Source organism: Bactrocera neohumeralis, unplaced genomic scaffold (assembly GCF_024586455.1).
Source record: "Bactrocera neohumeralis isolate Rockhampton unplaced genomic scaffold, APGP_CSIRO_Bneo_wtdbg2-racon-allhic-juicebox.fasta_v2 cluster10, whole genome shotgun sequence".
Classification (NCBI taxonomy): Eukaryota; Metazoa; Arthropoda; class Insecta; order Diptera; family Tephritidae; genus Bactrocera; species Bactrocera neohumeralis.
The window spans coordinates 890,561-903,369 of NW_026089623.1; the positions used below are offsets into that span (position 1 = coordinate 890,561).

Here is a 12,809-nt window from a genome sequence, read left to right on the forward strand (position 1 = left end):
TAGATTCAAAGCTAAGTTACTTAAAAAATTAAATAATTTTATTTTTCTATTACAGGATTCTATCATAGAAGATTTTTAAATTTTCTGTATATGCAATGAGTTTAAGAGGACAATATAAAATAGTAAATTTTTAGTTGGATTGCTGTTACGAAGTAGTAGCTGTAGCTTACGATTACAGTTTCACACATTCACATGGTGACTTATAATAATGCTTTCAGGGAATACCGAAGAGTTCCGGAGAAAGTTTACTGTTGTACAACAACAGCACTCAGCCCCGCCAACATTGCCGGTGCCAAATTTTGCAATAACGCCCCAAAGAATTACGGCATATGGTCTTCTAGATGGAGCGCAAGCAATTCCTTTGCAAGAACCCGAACGTACCTATGTCTTTCCCGGAGCTGTAAATATTGGCGGGGGGCTTGGCAGAGGCGTTATCGGTAGTATGGCGACAGGTATACCTGGCGTGGCTGTGGTATCTGCGCCTTCCCATAATCTCAGCGTTGGTACAACTAGTCGCGGCCATATACGATCTGTAAGCCATGGCGGTGGTACCATTTTGGGTCCGAGTGGTCGCCCAATAAAATCAGCTATGAAAGGACATCAACGCGCTTTTTCGCAAGGTCAAATTACAGATTCACCAGGTACGACTGGCCCCTCACGCGGTCATAGTCGTGTTGGTTCGAAAACAGATTTTATCCTTCCACCTGGTCACAAGGAAGAAACTGAAACTCGTGAATTTGGAGCATCTGTTACATCGTCATCAGGTGGTCGTGGTCATTCTCGGCAAGCATCCCGCTCGGAATCAATATACACACTGCGGCGCTCCGAAACACCACCTTGGTGGAAGCGTACATTAGTTTGTCAAAGTGAGAAGTTCGATGAACGAAGTTATCGAATAGTTATACCTAATCATACAGTTCCACCAAAAACTCCAAAACGCGATCACCCGAATGGCGATTTTGTGGGTAATAAGATCCGTACTACAAAATACACTTTGCTTTCGTTCATACCAAAAAATCTACTCGAGCAATTCCATCGAGTCGCGAATTTATATTTTATTTTTATCGTATTGCTGAATTGGTTTCCGGCTATAAACGCTTTCGGTAAAGAAGTTGCCATGATTCCAGTTCTGTTTGTGCTTGGTGTTACAGCAGTTAAGGATTTATTCGAAGATAGACGTCGTCGTTCTTCGGACAAACGAATTAACAATACGACATGTCGTGTTTATGACAGGTAAGTAAAAATTGTGACATTATTTCAGGGAAAGATTTTTTTATCCAAATTAATAATACTAAAAATAAGTTTTTTCAAAGTTTAACTGTAATATTTTACAAATACGAGTATGAAAACTTTTATTTCAATATTACTTGATTTTATTTTTGATTACACTAGCTTTAATAATAATGTCTAATATTTTATGGAATTGATGATAATTGACTCTTCACTTCCATAATTTAAATATGTTCTGAATGTTAGTTCATATATTTCCTCTTTAATTTTTTTCAAACCTGTTTTGAAATCTTCGTAAATCATATTATGTTAGCATTCATCATCTTTTCACTGCGCATGAAATAATTATCTCTCTCTACAAAACAAAATGTCCTAAAATAATTGTATCTTTAAATATTTTAGGCTTCACTTAGTTTATAGTAAACCTAGTTGTTTTCTAAAAGTTGTTTCTTAAAGTAAAAAATGCCTTTTAAGGGTTAGGTGTAGTTAGAGACATAGCAGTATACAAATTATTATTTTTTCGTTAAATTATTTTATTTTATAAAAGTAAAACATAGCATCATTAAATAAAATTTCGACTTGACAGAAATTTGATAAAAAATTAATAATTTTAAAAGTAATCTTTAGAGATTCACCTAAAATCCATCGGGCAATTATTTTTACACCCTTGCAACATGTTGCTACAGAGTATAAAAATTTTGTTCACCTAACTGTTGTTCATATTTATTTATTGAGTATAAACAAATATGTACCATTTTGGTCGACCACTTTTTGTGAAGCGAGCGAACCATTGTTGTGCTACACGAACTGATGCAGCATCGTCTCCGTAAACTTCACAAATTTCATTGGTGACTTGCGTGGCACTCTTCTCTTTTTTGTAAAAATTTTTCAAAATATAGCGAATTTTTTCATTATTTTCTCTAATTTTTGTAACAGCTGTAACTTTTTTTCAACTTCCCCGAATTTAGTTGTTTTTGGTTAAATGAAGTTTAAAATCTCACCTTTCCAACACTATATGGTATGACACAATGTGATTGGTAGCACTGAAGATATACGACTGCAACGACATCTATTGACAAAATACGAAAATACTTTTTCGACTACCCAATATATAAATGATCAGGATGAAGAGACGAGTTGACTTTCTGTCCGTCCGTCCGTGCAAGCTGTAACTTGAGTAAAAGTTGAGATATCTCGATGAAACTTGCTATGTGGATTCCTTAGTACAAAAAAAATACCAGTTCGTAGATGGACTTAATCGGATTACTACCACGCCCACAAAACGGCATTATCCGGAAACCTATTACGTGCTTTAAGATCACTTACATATATCAGATATAAAACACTAATTTGGCACAGTGTATCGCAGTAGCAAGAAGCACCTGTGGGGGAAAAAATTAAAAAGTGGGCGTGTCCCCACCTTCTAATAAATTTAATGTACATACATATCTCTTAAACCACTAAAGCTACAACAACTAAACTTGTCTAGCACAAATCTTATAACAACCCCTACCGACCGAAAACGGATGAAATCGTTACTCCCCATATAAGGGTACCATTAAAAGCGCAATAATTCATTAACTGAATACACCCGAGACATTAAATTTTACACTCGTGATAGTATGTGAGAGCTGTATGGGAACCGCTGTGAAACTTGTACGATGGGCGTGCCACCGCTCACTTTTTGGTGAAATCACATATCTTGGGACCCGCTCGACCGGTTTTAACCAAATTTAGTACGTGGCATTTTTCTCATATTCCTATGTCACACTGCGAAAATTAGCGAAATCGGGCTACAACCACACCTACTTCCCATTTAGCACAATTTGAATTTCCACTTGATGCTTTCACTTTCCAGTACACAAATCAGGAAGTAATTGCTATAACAGTATACAACTTTGCATTAGTAATTCCTCTATAGTATGCCATTTTGTGACTCAAATTCAATCAAAACTATTCAAGCCCTAGGTACCGAATATATGGACCTGACTACTGATTGAAAATATCTGTATGGGATAAACAATTGACAATAGTGACTCTGTGTATCAAAAATGGGTTGAATTCTCTGAGCTCCCATATATGTACCTAATATAATGATATTCAACTTCCGGCTGACTTTATACGAGTACTGCATATTATTTCAATGAAACTTACAGAACGTGTTCTACTAACAGTATACATCTATGTTATTAAAATAGTTCAAATTGGGCGAAAACTTGATTGTATGAGAGGTACCTTAATGAAACCCAGGGAACATTCTTTTAGTATGTGGCATGATAATTGTTAACACATAAAATCTGGTCCAAACTAACTCAAGTCCGACATACTACATACGAGGGCTGCTATATATATTCTGGCCTAGGGCAACACTAAGTGTTGCCAGGTGCAATCTGACATTTCCATTGGAAAGTTTGACATTTTTTAGCATAACATCACTCAGAACGTTTTGCCATTTAATCGTGAATTGTTTTATTTACAGGGAATTAAAAAATTCATCTCGGCCAAAAAATGGAATTAACTCGTGAAAATTTTCGTGCGATCATTTTTCACAACTTTCGACGTGGATTATCACAACAAGATTGCATCGATGCACTAAAATCTTTGTATGGCTATGAAGCACCATCCTATAGCACTGTGAAAATCTGGTACAACGAATTCAATCGTGGCCGACGCTCGCTCAAAGACGAATTCCGTGAAGGTCGTCCAAAAACAGCCGTTGTGCCAGAAAACATCGATGCCGTACGTGAACTGATAATGCAAGACCGTCATGTAACATACCTTCAGATAGAGGCATGCCTATGCATTTCTCCCACCAGCATACATTCGATATTGCATGAACACCTGGCCGTAAAAAAGGTTTGTTCTCGTTGGATCCCGCACAATTTGACAATCGCTCAAAAAAAGGCTCGTGTGGATTGGTGTAAAGAAATTGTAAATGTTATTTAAATATATTTAGAGTGTAGCAAACTCCCGCAACTGCAACTGTAGTGAAACAAAAGAGGGGACATGGTGAAAACCCATTTTCGCCTAATGCCACGCCCCTAGTGGGGCGTACATTTCCTGAAAGCTCTTTAAATTACCTAACCCGTGCAATTTATTTGACCCACGTAGGTCAAATATTTTAGCCGCTAGAGCGTTTTAAAAGGTTAAGAAAAAATGTAATATTTCTCAAAATGTTACATTTTTTGTGAACGCTTTTGCCACGCCAAGCGTGAACAAGGCAGTCAATTTGATTTCAACCAAATCGAGAAGTAAGAAATTTCAAAAATGTATCTATATTGTATGTACATATATAAGGGTAAATACAACACGTATTTTCATACAAATGTATGTAAACTAGCCTAGGCCTAGCCAAGCACCATTGGTCTCGACTAAGTGTATCAGACCGTTGGTCTCGACCAGGGTTAAGGTATTTCCCTGATTTTGATTCCTGCCAGTTGCAAGAATATAAAGTGTTCGGTTACTTCATTACTTTTTATTAATAATCTAGTGTCTTATGCTTTCGAAGATTTTGATTTAATACGGTTTGAAAATAGAATGTATTTTAGTTATTTACACGATTTTATTCCATTTAGCACGGCTCAAAATTTTTTGGGCTTAAATTAAATTAACGCGTTGACTGCCAACTACGAGATAACTCGTAGTATGATTTCCCTCCCAGGAAGCCAACTACGAGTTACATATCTCGTTCTACCTAAAACTACCACTTTTTGTGTAGCTACGAGTAAAACCGCATTATAATAGTGTTATTATCAATAAATGGATTCTGGGAAAATAAAAAAAATTTGGGTTTGGCTTCCGTGAGCTTTTTTTTTATTAAAAAAAAAAAATTATGGAAAAATTCATTCAATATAATGCAAAAATTCATTCAATATAATGGAAAAATTAACTCAAATACAATAAATAAAGCAATATATTATTGTTTTTGGTAGTTTTTAAAACAATTTTCCACACAAAGGGCTGGCTTCTCTGGACAGGCTGGACAGAAGTAACGCGTTTCTCGGCGTTTTTTTTCTTGGGTACACACACGACATGGCTTTGTCGGACGCTGTTTTTTTCCGTTGGTGGTAAACACTCTAAATAATGGAGCTCTTTAGATCTATTTATTTTTAAAGTGGTTGAAAATCTCCAATCAACGCCAAGACGAATTCTTCTCTGAACTTTATCAGTTTTATTTTAGATGAAATTACTTTTTGGTAAATTCTGTGAGCATTTTGTATATATATCCCTATAATATGAAGTGAAACATTTTTGTGCCAACTAATAGTCTTTCTTAGAGATGAGTAGTACGAAATCATTTCATCTGTTCGGTCAAAGCAAGGCATTATATTATTGTAATCTCGAATTATATTCGGTTTCATAGAAATTGTTCCATTGCGATTGGGCACCTCTACCATTTCAAAAGCGTGCATGTTTGAAATGGAAAGTGCTTCTCGTTTGTCTTTCTATTTGCATACAGTAACAGGACCATTTGTCTGCCAAAAACACTCCCCTCTTTTTAGTTTACGATTTACCACATCTTTGGGGTTTCCTTTTCTGTTACTTCGTAGGGTTCCACACACATATGTAAGTTTTTCGTGTATGTAACAGTTTTGTAAGACTAACTGGATAATAAAAATTATCCATGTAAAGCGCGTAGCCTTTATCGAGATAGTCCTCAAATAAATGTAAAACAACGTCAGCAGTGTGACCTACATTATGGGTAGTTCCCTCAGATTTTCCACTGTAAATTTTTATTTTTATTACAAGACCGTCGGACTCACATAGTTCATATAGTTTGACACCATATTTGTGTTTTTATTTTTTATGTATTGACGGAAAAGCAATCTTCCCTGTGTCAATACAAATATTTTTACTTGGTACATAGTTTTCACGCATAACATCGTTGAAATGATTTAGGATTGGTCTCACCTTGTATAATCTGTCGGTAGATGGTTGTGAGTTATCAACCAAATGAAAATAATGAAGTATCAACTGGAATCAATTGCGGCTCATATGTGTGCGCCAAAAGTTTACATTATATAGCTTGTTTGTGGTCCAGTAATGTTCTATTGTTGGAAAAGTACAAGGTCCTATTTGCAATAAAAGTGCAATAAAAACTTTCATCTCTGTAGCACTTACGTATTGCCAATTTGATATCCTTTTAGATTTTTTTATAGCATTTTGATTCCCATTCTCCAATGTTGCAATTTCTTGCGCAGCTTATAAATTAGTTTGTTCTACCAGTAATGCAAGAAACTCATCCGAAAAAAATAAATCCACAAGCGTTTGTACTGTAAAATTTGATGTATCTAATTTCACACCAACATTTTCTTCGAAAAGAAATAATTCAGGATTGTGTTGAACTTCTGTCCACTAATCATCATTCTCATTTGACGTTGTTGCTTGAAAATCATCGTCATTATTATCAGATTCGGGGACGTCTTCAGGTTCGGAGATGACTTCATCTTCACTATCACTTGTATTCTCAGAAGGCTCATAAATGTCGTTACTACCATCGCTGCAATCATCGTCTGAATCATTTGCGTTGTACTCAATTTCACTTTGATTCAGTGACCTTTTCCTATCCATATTGGGTTCTTGATAATTATAACAGTAATTTTAGAGAATGTTTATAAATCTAAAAATAAAGAAAATAATAATAAAATTATGATAATTTTAATAAATAATAATAACTATAAAACAAAATACTATAGAAAGCAAAAATTATGTTTTTTTTAGGAAAAAAAGGACCTATCTACTACGAGATAATTCGTAGCGTTCTTTCCCAGACGCCAATTACGAGATAACTCGTAGGTCCTTTTTCTCCTTAAAAAACATCATTTTTGATGATACCAATGATCTAGAAATAGAGTTTTTAGTAATATAATGTGAAAAAATCAAAATGTAATTTTTGGACAGTTTTCAGAAAATGGCCTTGGTAGTCAACGTGTTAAATTTGCGAAATATATCAATATCACAAATTTAGAAGAATTAGAGCAATTGTAAATAGCACAAAATATGGGAACGATCAATGTCTTTTTTATACGGTTTTTTTTACACGATTTTAGCTGGAACCAACCTATCGATTAAAAACGTTTTTTGTTTTTATATACTTTACTTAATGTTGTCGGCCAGAAGCTCGTTATAAAACATACAAAGATGAATAGGGTCATACTTAAGGGGATATATCCAATTGTAAGTTCGAAAAAATGTGTTTTTTGTTAATTTTTTTTGGAGAGGTTTTTTATTGAATATATGTGACCTGGTCTACGAAAATGGGGCTTAGGTGCGAAAACTAGTTTTCTGGGAAAAGCTGTTAAAAATAATCGTCAGTTTCTCGTTATCTCATTAATTGTTCTCCTCTTTTTTTACATCTAAGCCCCCTTTTCGTAGACCATGTCACATATACATAAAATATATGAACATTTAACGAATTTAACGTATTCTTATTAATAAAAATATTGGGTTCCTGAACCCTGAAAATCCTCCATAAAAAGGTGTTTGGCGGTGAGGAAGATATCTCGTATCCAAATTATCTGAAAAAAAAAGATTTCGTTAAAGTCATATTAAATCTAGTAAAGCAAATCGAAGGAATAAGCAAAATAAAATTTTACATAAAATGGCGGCTTCCCAATAAAAAAAAATATTTTTTGCACGAAAATTTACACTTTAAAGTGACTTAAAAAATCGAAATTTGTATCCGAAACTTTATTCCTTCGATCATTACCTGACAAAAGTATCTAAGAAGATCCTGTGAAAATTTCAAGTTAACTGGTCAAGCCGTTTCGGAGAAATATTCCTCACCGACTTTGAAAACATCGTTTCGAGAAAAATGCATTTAAAGTTTTGCTGCTATTCCGGGTTACGGTTCCGCCTATTTTCAAACGCTCGGCGATGCCTTTACAAATACACTCATTACTCGAAAACTATTTACCGGAGTACTTTCAAATTTACAGACAATATTCTCGAATATAATATATACATACATTCAAAATATGCATGCAAAATTTTGATTTTTTTTTCAAAATTAGAATTCGATATAACCCCTTAAGGAATAGTATACAGTGTATACTATACACTATAATAAACATTCTTTCAAAAATTTGAAATCGAAATTCAACTTATTACGATCGCTATAGCGTTTTTTGTAGAAAGGGAACTGTTCTCTTCCTATTTATCTTTATTTATCTTCCTATTTTTTCCACGAACAACCGTCGCAAAAAAGGCCAAATTCGATACTTTTTGTTCAAACCGCCGCCATTTTGTCAAATTAAAAAACAAAACTCCATATCGCGATAGCGAATTTCAAAATTACGGCAATCATGGACATCGAACAAACCTTTTTTTTAAGTGTCATTTCAACAATTTATTTAACTATTATACTCCCAATAAATAAACATAAAAGAAATCATTTTTTATTCGTCCTGAATGTATTTATTTAAAAAAAAAACGGATTTGAATGTATTCATTTATAAAAAAAATCGCGAAAATCAGTTCAAGATCAATTTTAATTTAGAGAATAACTACAAGCCACAAATCCTGACGGAGCTTTTCGTGTTACTCAACGTCAGTTTACACAGCCGTATTAGTTTTGCGGGGATACCAAATTCAGACATCGCGGCATAAAGGCAGCTCCTTTTCGTGCTGTCGAAAGCAGCTTTGAAATCGACGAAGAGGTGGTGTGTGTCGATTCTCCTTTCACGGGTCTTTTCCAAGATTTGGCGCATGGTGAATATCTGGTCGGTTGTTGATTTGCCAGGTCTAAAGCCACACTGATAACGTCCAATCAGTTTGTTGACGGTGGGCTTTAATCTTTCACACAATACGCTATATAGAACCTTATATGCGATGTTGAGGAGGCTTATCCCACGGTAGTTGGCGCAGACTGTGGGGTCTCCGTTTTTATGGATTGGGCATAGCACACTTAAATTCCAATCGTTGGGCATGCTTTCGTCCGACCATATTTTACGAAGAAGCTGATGCATGCTCCTTATCAGTTTTTCGCCGCCGTGTTTGAATAGCTCGGCCGGTAATCCATCGGCCCCCGCCGCTTTGTTGTTCTTCAGGCGGGTAATTGCTATTCGAACTTCTTCTTCGATTGGGGAATCGGGTTCGCCTTCTCCTGGCGTTGTGCGTTCACTGCCATTCAGCAGGCTGGAGAGGTGTTCCCTCCATAATTTAAGTATGCTCTGGGCATCGGTGACTAGATCACCTCTGGGGGTTCTACAAGAGTATGCTCCGGTTTTGAAACCTTCTGTAAGCCGCCGCATTTGTTCGTAGAATTTTCGAGCATTACCCCTGTCGGCCAGCTTATCAAGCTTTTCGTACTTACGCATTTCGCCTCTCGGTATCTATCCCATCCCGCACGTGTTGTCGTCGATCGTAACGTTGCGAGGTAGGCAGTCTGTTTTCTCTCCGCTGCGACACGGCACTCCTCGTCGTACCAGCTGTTATTTTGCACTTTCCGAAAACCAATGGTTTCGGTTGCAGCTGTACGTAAGGTGTTTGAAATGCTGTCCCACAGTTCCATTATACCGCATTGTTGACGAGTGCTCTCAGAGAGCAGGAGTGCAAGCCGAGTAGTAAATCGTTCGGCTGTCTGTTGTGATTGCAGCTTCTTGACGTGGAACCTTCCTTGTGTTTGTTGACGTACGTTTTTTGCTGCACAGAGGCGGGTGCGAATCTTGGCTGCAACAAGATAGTGGTCCGAGTCGATGTTAGGACTTCGGAGCGTACGCACGTCTAGAACACTGAAGACGTGTCTTCCGTCTATCGCAGCACACACATCGTCCTTCTCTTCCGTCGGGGCGTGGGCGCAAATCAGCGATATGTTGAAGAACATCGCTTTGATGCGGATTGTGGCTAGACGTTCATTCACCGGAGTGAATGATAGTACTCGGCGACACAGAATCTCTCCCACCACGAATCCAACACCAAACTTGCGCTCCTTTATATGGCCACTGTAGTAAATGTCACAAGGACCTACTCGTCTCTGTCCTTGTCCCGTCCATCGCATTTTTTGGACGGCGGTGATGTCAGCCTTTATTTTCGCGAGGACATCAACCAGCTGGGCAGCGGCACCTTCCCAATTAAGGGTCCGGACATTCCAGGTGCATGCCATAATATCGTAGTCCTTATTTCGTTTGCCATGGTCGTCATCAAAAGGGGGGTCTCTCGTCCGAGGCTTGTTGTTCCTTTTCATTGGGGGTGTTTTTTTACGTGGCGGGTCTCAAACCCAGCGCACAACCCTATGAAGGGATGTTTCGCCTTCTCACTTTAACTCGCCCTCGAACGGATGTTCTTCGGCTACCCAGAGGATACTTGGTCAAAGACCGGAAGTTGTGAGCTGCTTGAGCCATGTGTAAAAGAATCGTTTCTGGCCACTCCCAAGTGAATGGCGATCTTCTACACACATGACTCCATCCTCCACTTAGTGACATGTAATATATTAAATAAAATGCTGAGCATAAGTGGAATAAAAATGTTTTTTGAGTTATGACACTATTCATGTCAAAGAGTGATATGTTAGAGCTCAAACATTTTCTTTGCAATGAACGCACCTTTGTGTTTATTGTTTTGTATTCTTCGAATAACTTTAGGTCGTTTTTTAGATAATAGACCCCACATGTGCATAGACCGCTATTTTTTAACAAGAGATATTTCTAATATTGCTACTTTCCAGATAATCTTGGACAAATAAGTTATATTTCTGTCTCGAAAAAGTTTCTTATATAACTCATCTGCTTTCGGTTGCAGTTTAATGTTACGTATGTACATATGGGCATTTCCTTCACGTCGCAAACATTTTGAATAAGAAAAAATATAAAATATTTTTTTTTTTAGTTTTGGCAGTAGGCATTATTAATATTTCTTTATTCGTCCTGTATTTTGGGCTATTGTTGATTTTGGAATAAGTTTTAATTTGAGAATAATTGCTAAAAACCAAGGCATTCGCAGAGATAAAAATTGCAAGTGGTTTTTGCAAGCAATGGCTCAAACGCCGATTTCTTGTTTTTTTTTACAACATTGTGCATTGATGTTTATAAAATTGGTAATGATTATTCCTAAAAATAATTTCTAATATTTTTTACCATAATTAAATATTTACTACTGTCACATGGGATATCTTTTCCATCATAATATTTATGTTGATGCTGCGGCTTTAATATTTGAATTATATAACAAGTCCAGTAAAATCGTAAAAAATATTGTAAATATATTTATTTTTATTCATTCAGATCTTTAATTTTTATACTCTTGCAACCTGTTGCTACAGAGTATAATAGTTCTGTTCACTTAACTATTGTACGTATCATCTAAAATGACCTTATGACCAAAAATTGCCCAACTCCAAGAAAAACTATTCAAGCCCCTACGTACCGAATATGTAGACTTCTGAACAAAAATATCGGTTAATGCGGGAGATATGCAATTGAAATTCAGAGAGAATACTTTCCTGACAATAGTAATGCTGTGTATCAAAAATCAGGCGAATCGGGTTAATACTTCCCTGAGCCCCATATACCTAATACAAAGATTTTCAAACTTCCGGGTTACTTTACACTGCACATATCGGCCAATATTTGAGTTATTTCAATGAATATTACAGAACGTGCCCCCATATAACTATTACCAGTATTTTCGAACATCCGGCTGACTTTACTCCATATAATTGGAGATTATATGTGAGATACTTTAATGAAACCCTGAGAACATTTTTTTGGATGTGACATGATAATAGTTAATAGAAAAGATCGGTTCGATACTACCCCAACTCCCATATACTACATATAATGATGTATATATAAATCTTAGGATATTTCCCTGGTTTTGATTCTTGTAAGTTGCAAGAGTATAAAATGTTCGGTTGCAACCTTTCTTACTTATTTTGGTTGTTTTGAAGTTTCTTTTTAGTTTTTAATAATTAATTAAAAAATAAAAGCTAAAAGCAGTTAACAAAAGAAATTTGATCATTGTTCATTTTTCTTATAATCCCAGTATGTTTTTTTTTTTTTGAAACATATGACAAGTATATAAACTTATCGCCTTATCATTTTGTAGCAATGTCTAATTATTAAGAATGAGATCAATCCGTATAGGCTAAGAGATTATTTTCACCGTATGTTAAGGAATAATAAATCAGTATTGGAGATAAAAATATATGAGGTTTACTATACTAAAAATTAAAAATTGAACTGCTCGCAATCATACTTACTATGTTTTGTTGGTAACTTCTTTTTTGTAATAGTTGCCTTATCTGACCTACGTATAATTTTCTGTTAGTGTCCGTGAAATTCTACAATACCTTAATTTTCTTGTGCAGATGTTATGACTTCACATGTTGGATGTTATCTTTAAATTTGTCATTTTATTCTTTAAAATTTTCAAAGCGAGATTTGTTTATTATATTACAATTATTCCAATCTTCTGAAGATATCTTAGATTTGTCGGGAGAAATTAGATTGAGAGAACAAAATTCTTCTTCTTCAAAATTCCTTTTATAAAATCGTTGTCCGTACAAATATCAAAATGCTTTGAGGAACAGAGTTGAGACCAAATTATGACCTAGAACAGTAAATTCTGAATGGTATACAACC

General features: G+C 35.7%; 1 protein-coding gene across 4 annotated transcripts in view; it reads left to right on the forward strand.

The window, feature by feature from the left end:
* Nucleotides 1-12,809, forward strand: part of LOC126764831 (phospholipid-transporting ATPase VA) — an 80,509-nt gene that overhangs the window by 19,327 nt on the left and 48,373 nt on the right. For all 4 annotated transcript variants that reach the window (XM_050482404.1, XM_050482407.1, XM_050482405.1 and 1 more), the window contains exon 2: nucleotides 56-1,233. In XM_050482404.1, the coding sequence (XP_050338361.1) occupies nucleotides 209-1,233 (1,025 nt within the window). In that variant the 5' untranslated portion in view covers nucleotides 56-208. The remainder of the gene's footprint in view (nucleotides 1-55; nucleotides 1,234-12,809) is intronic.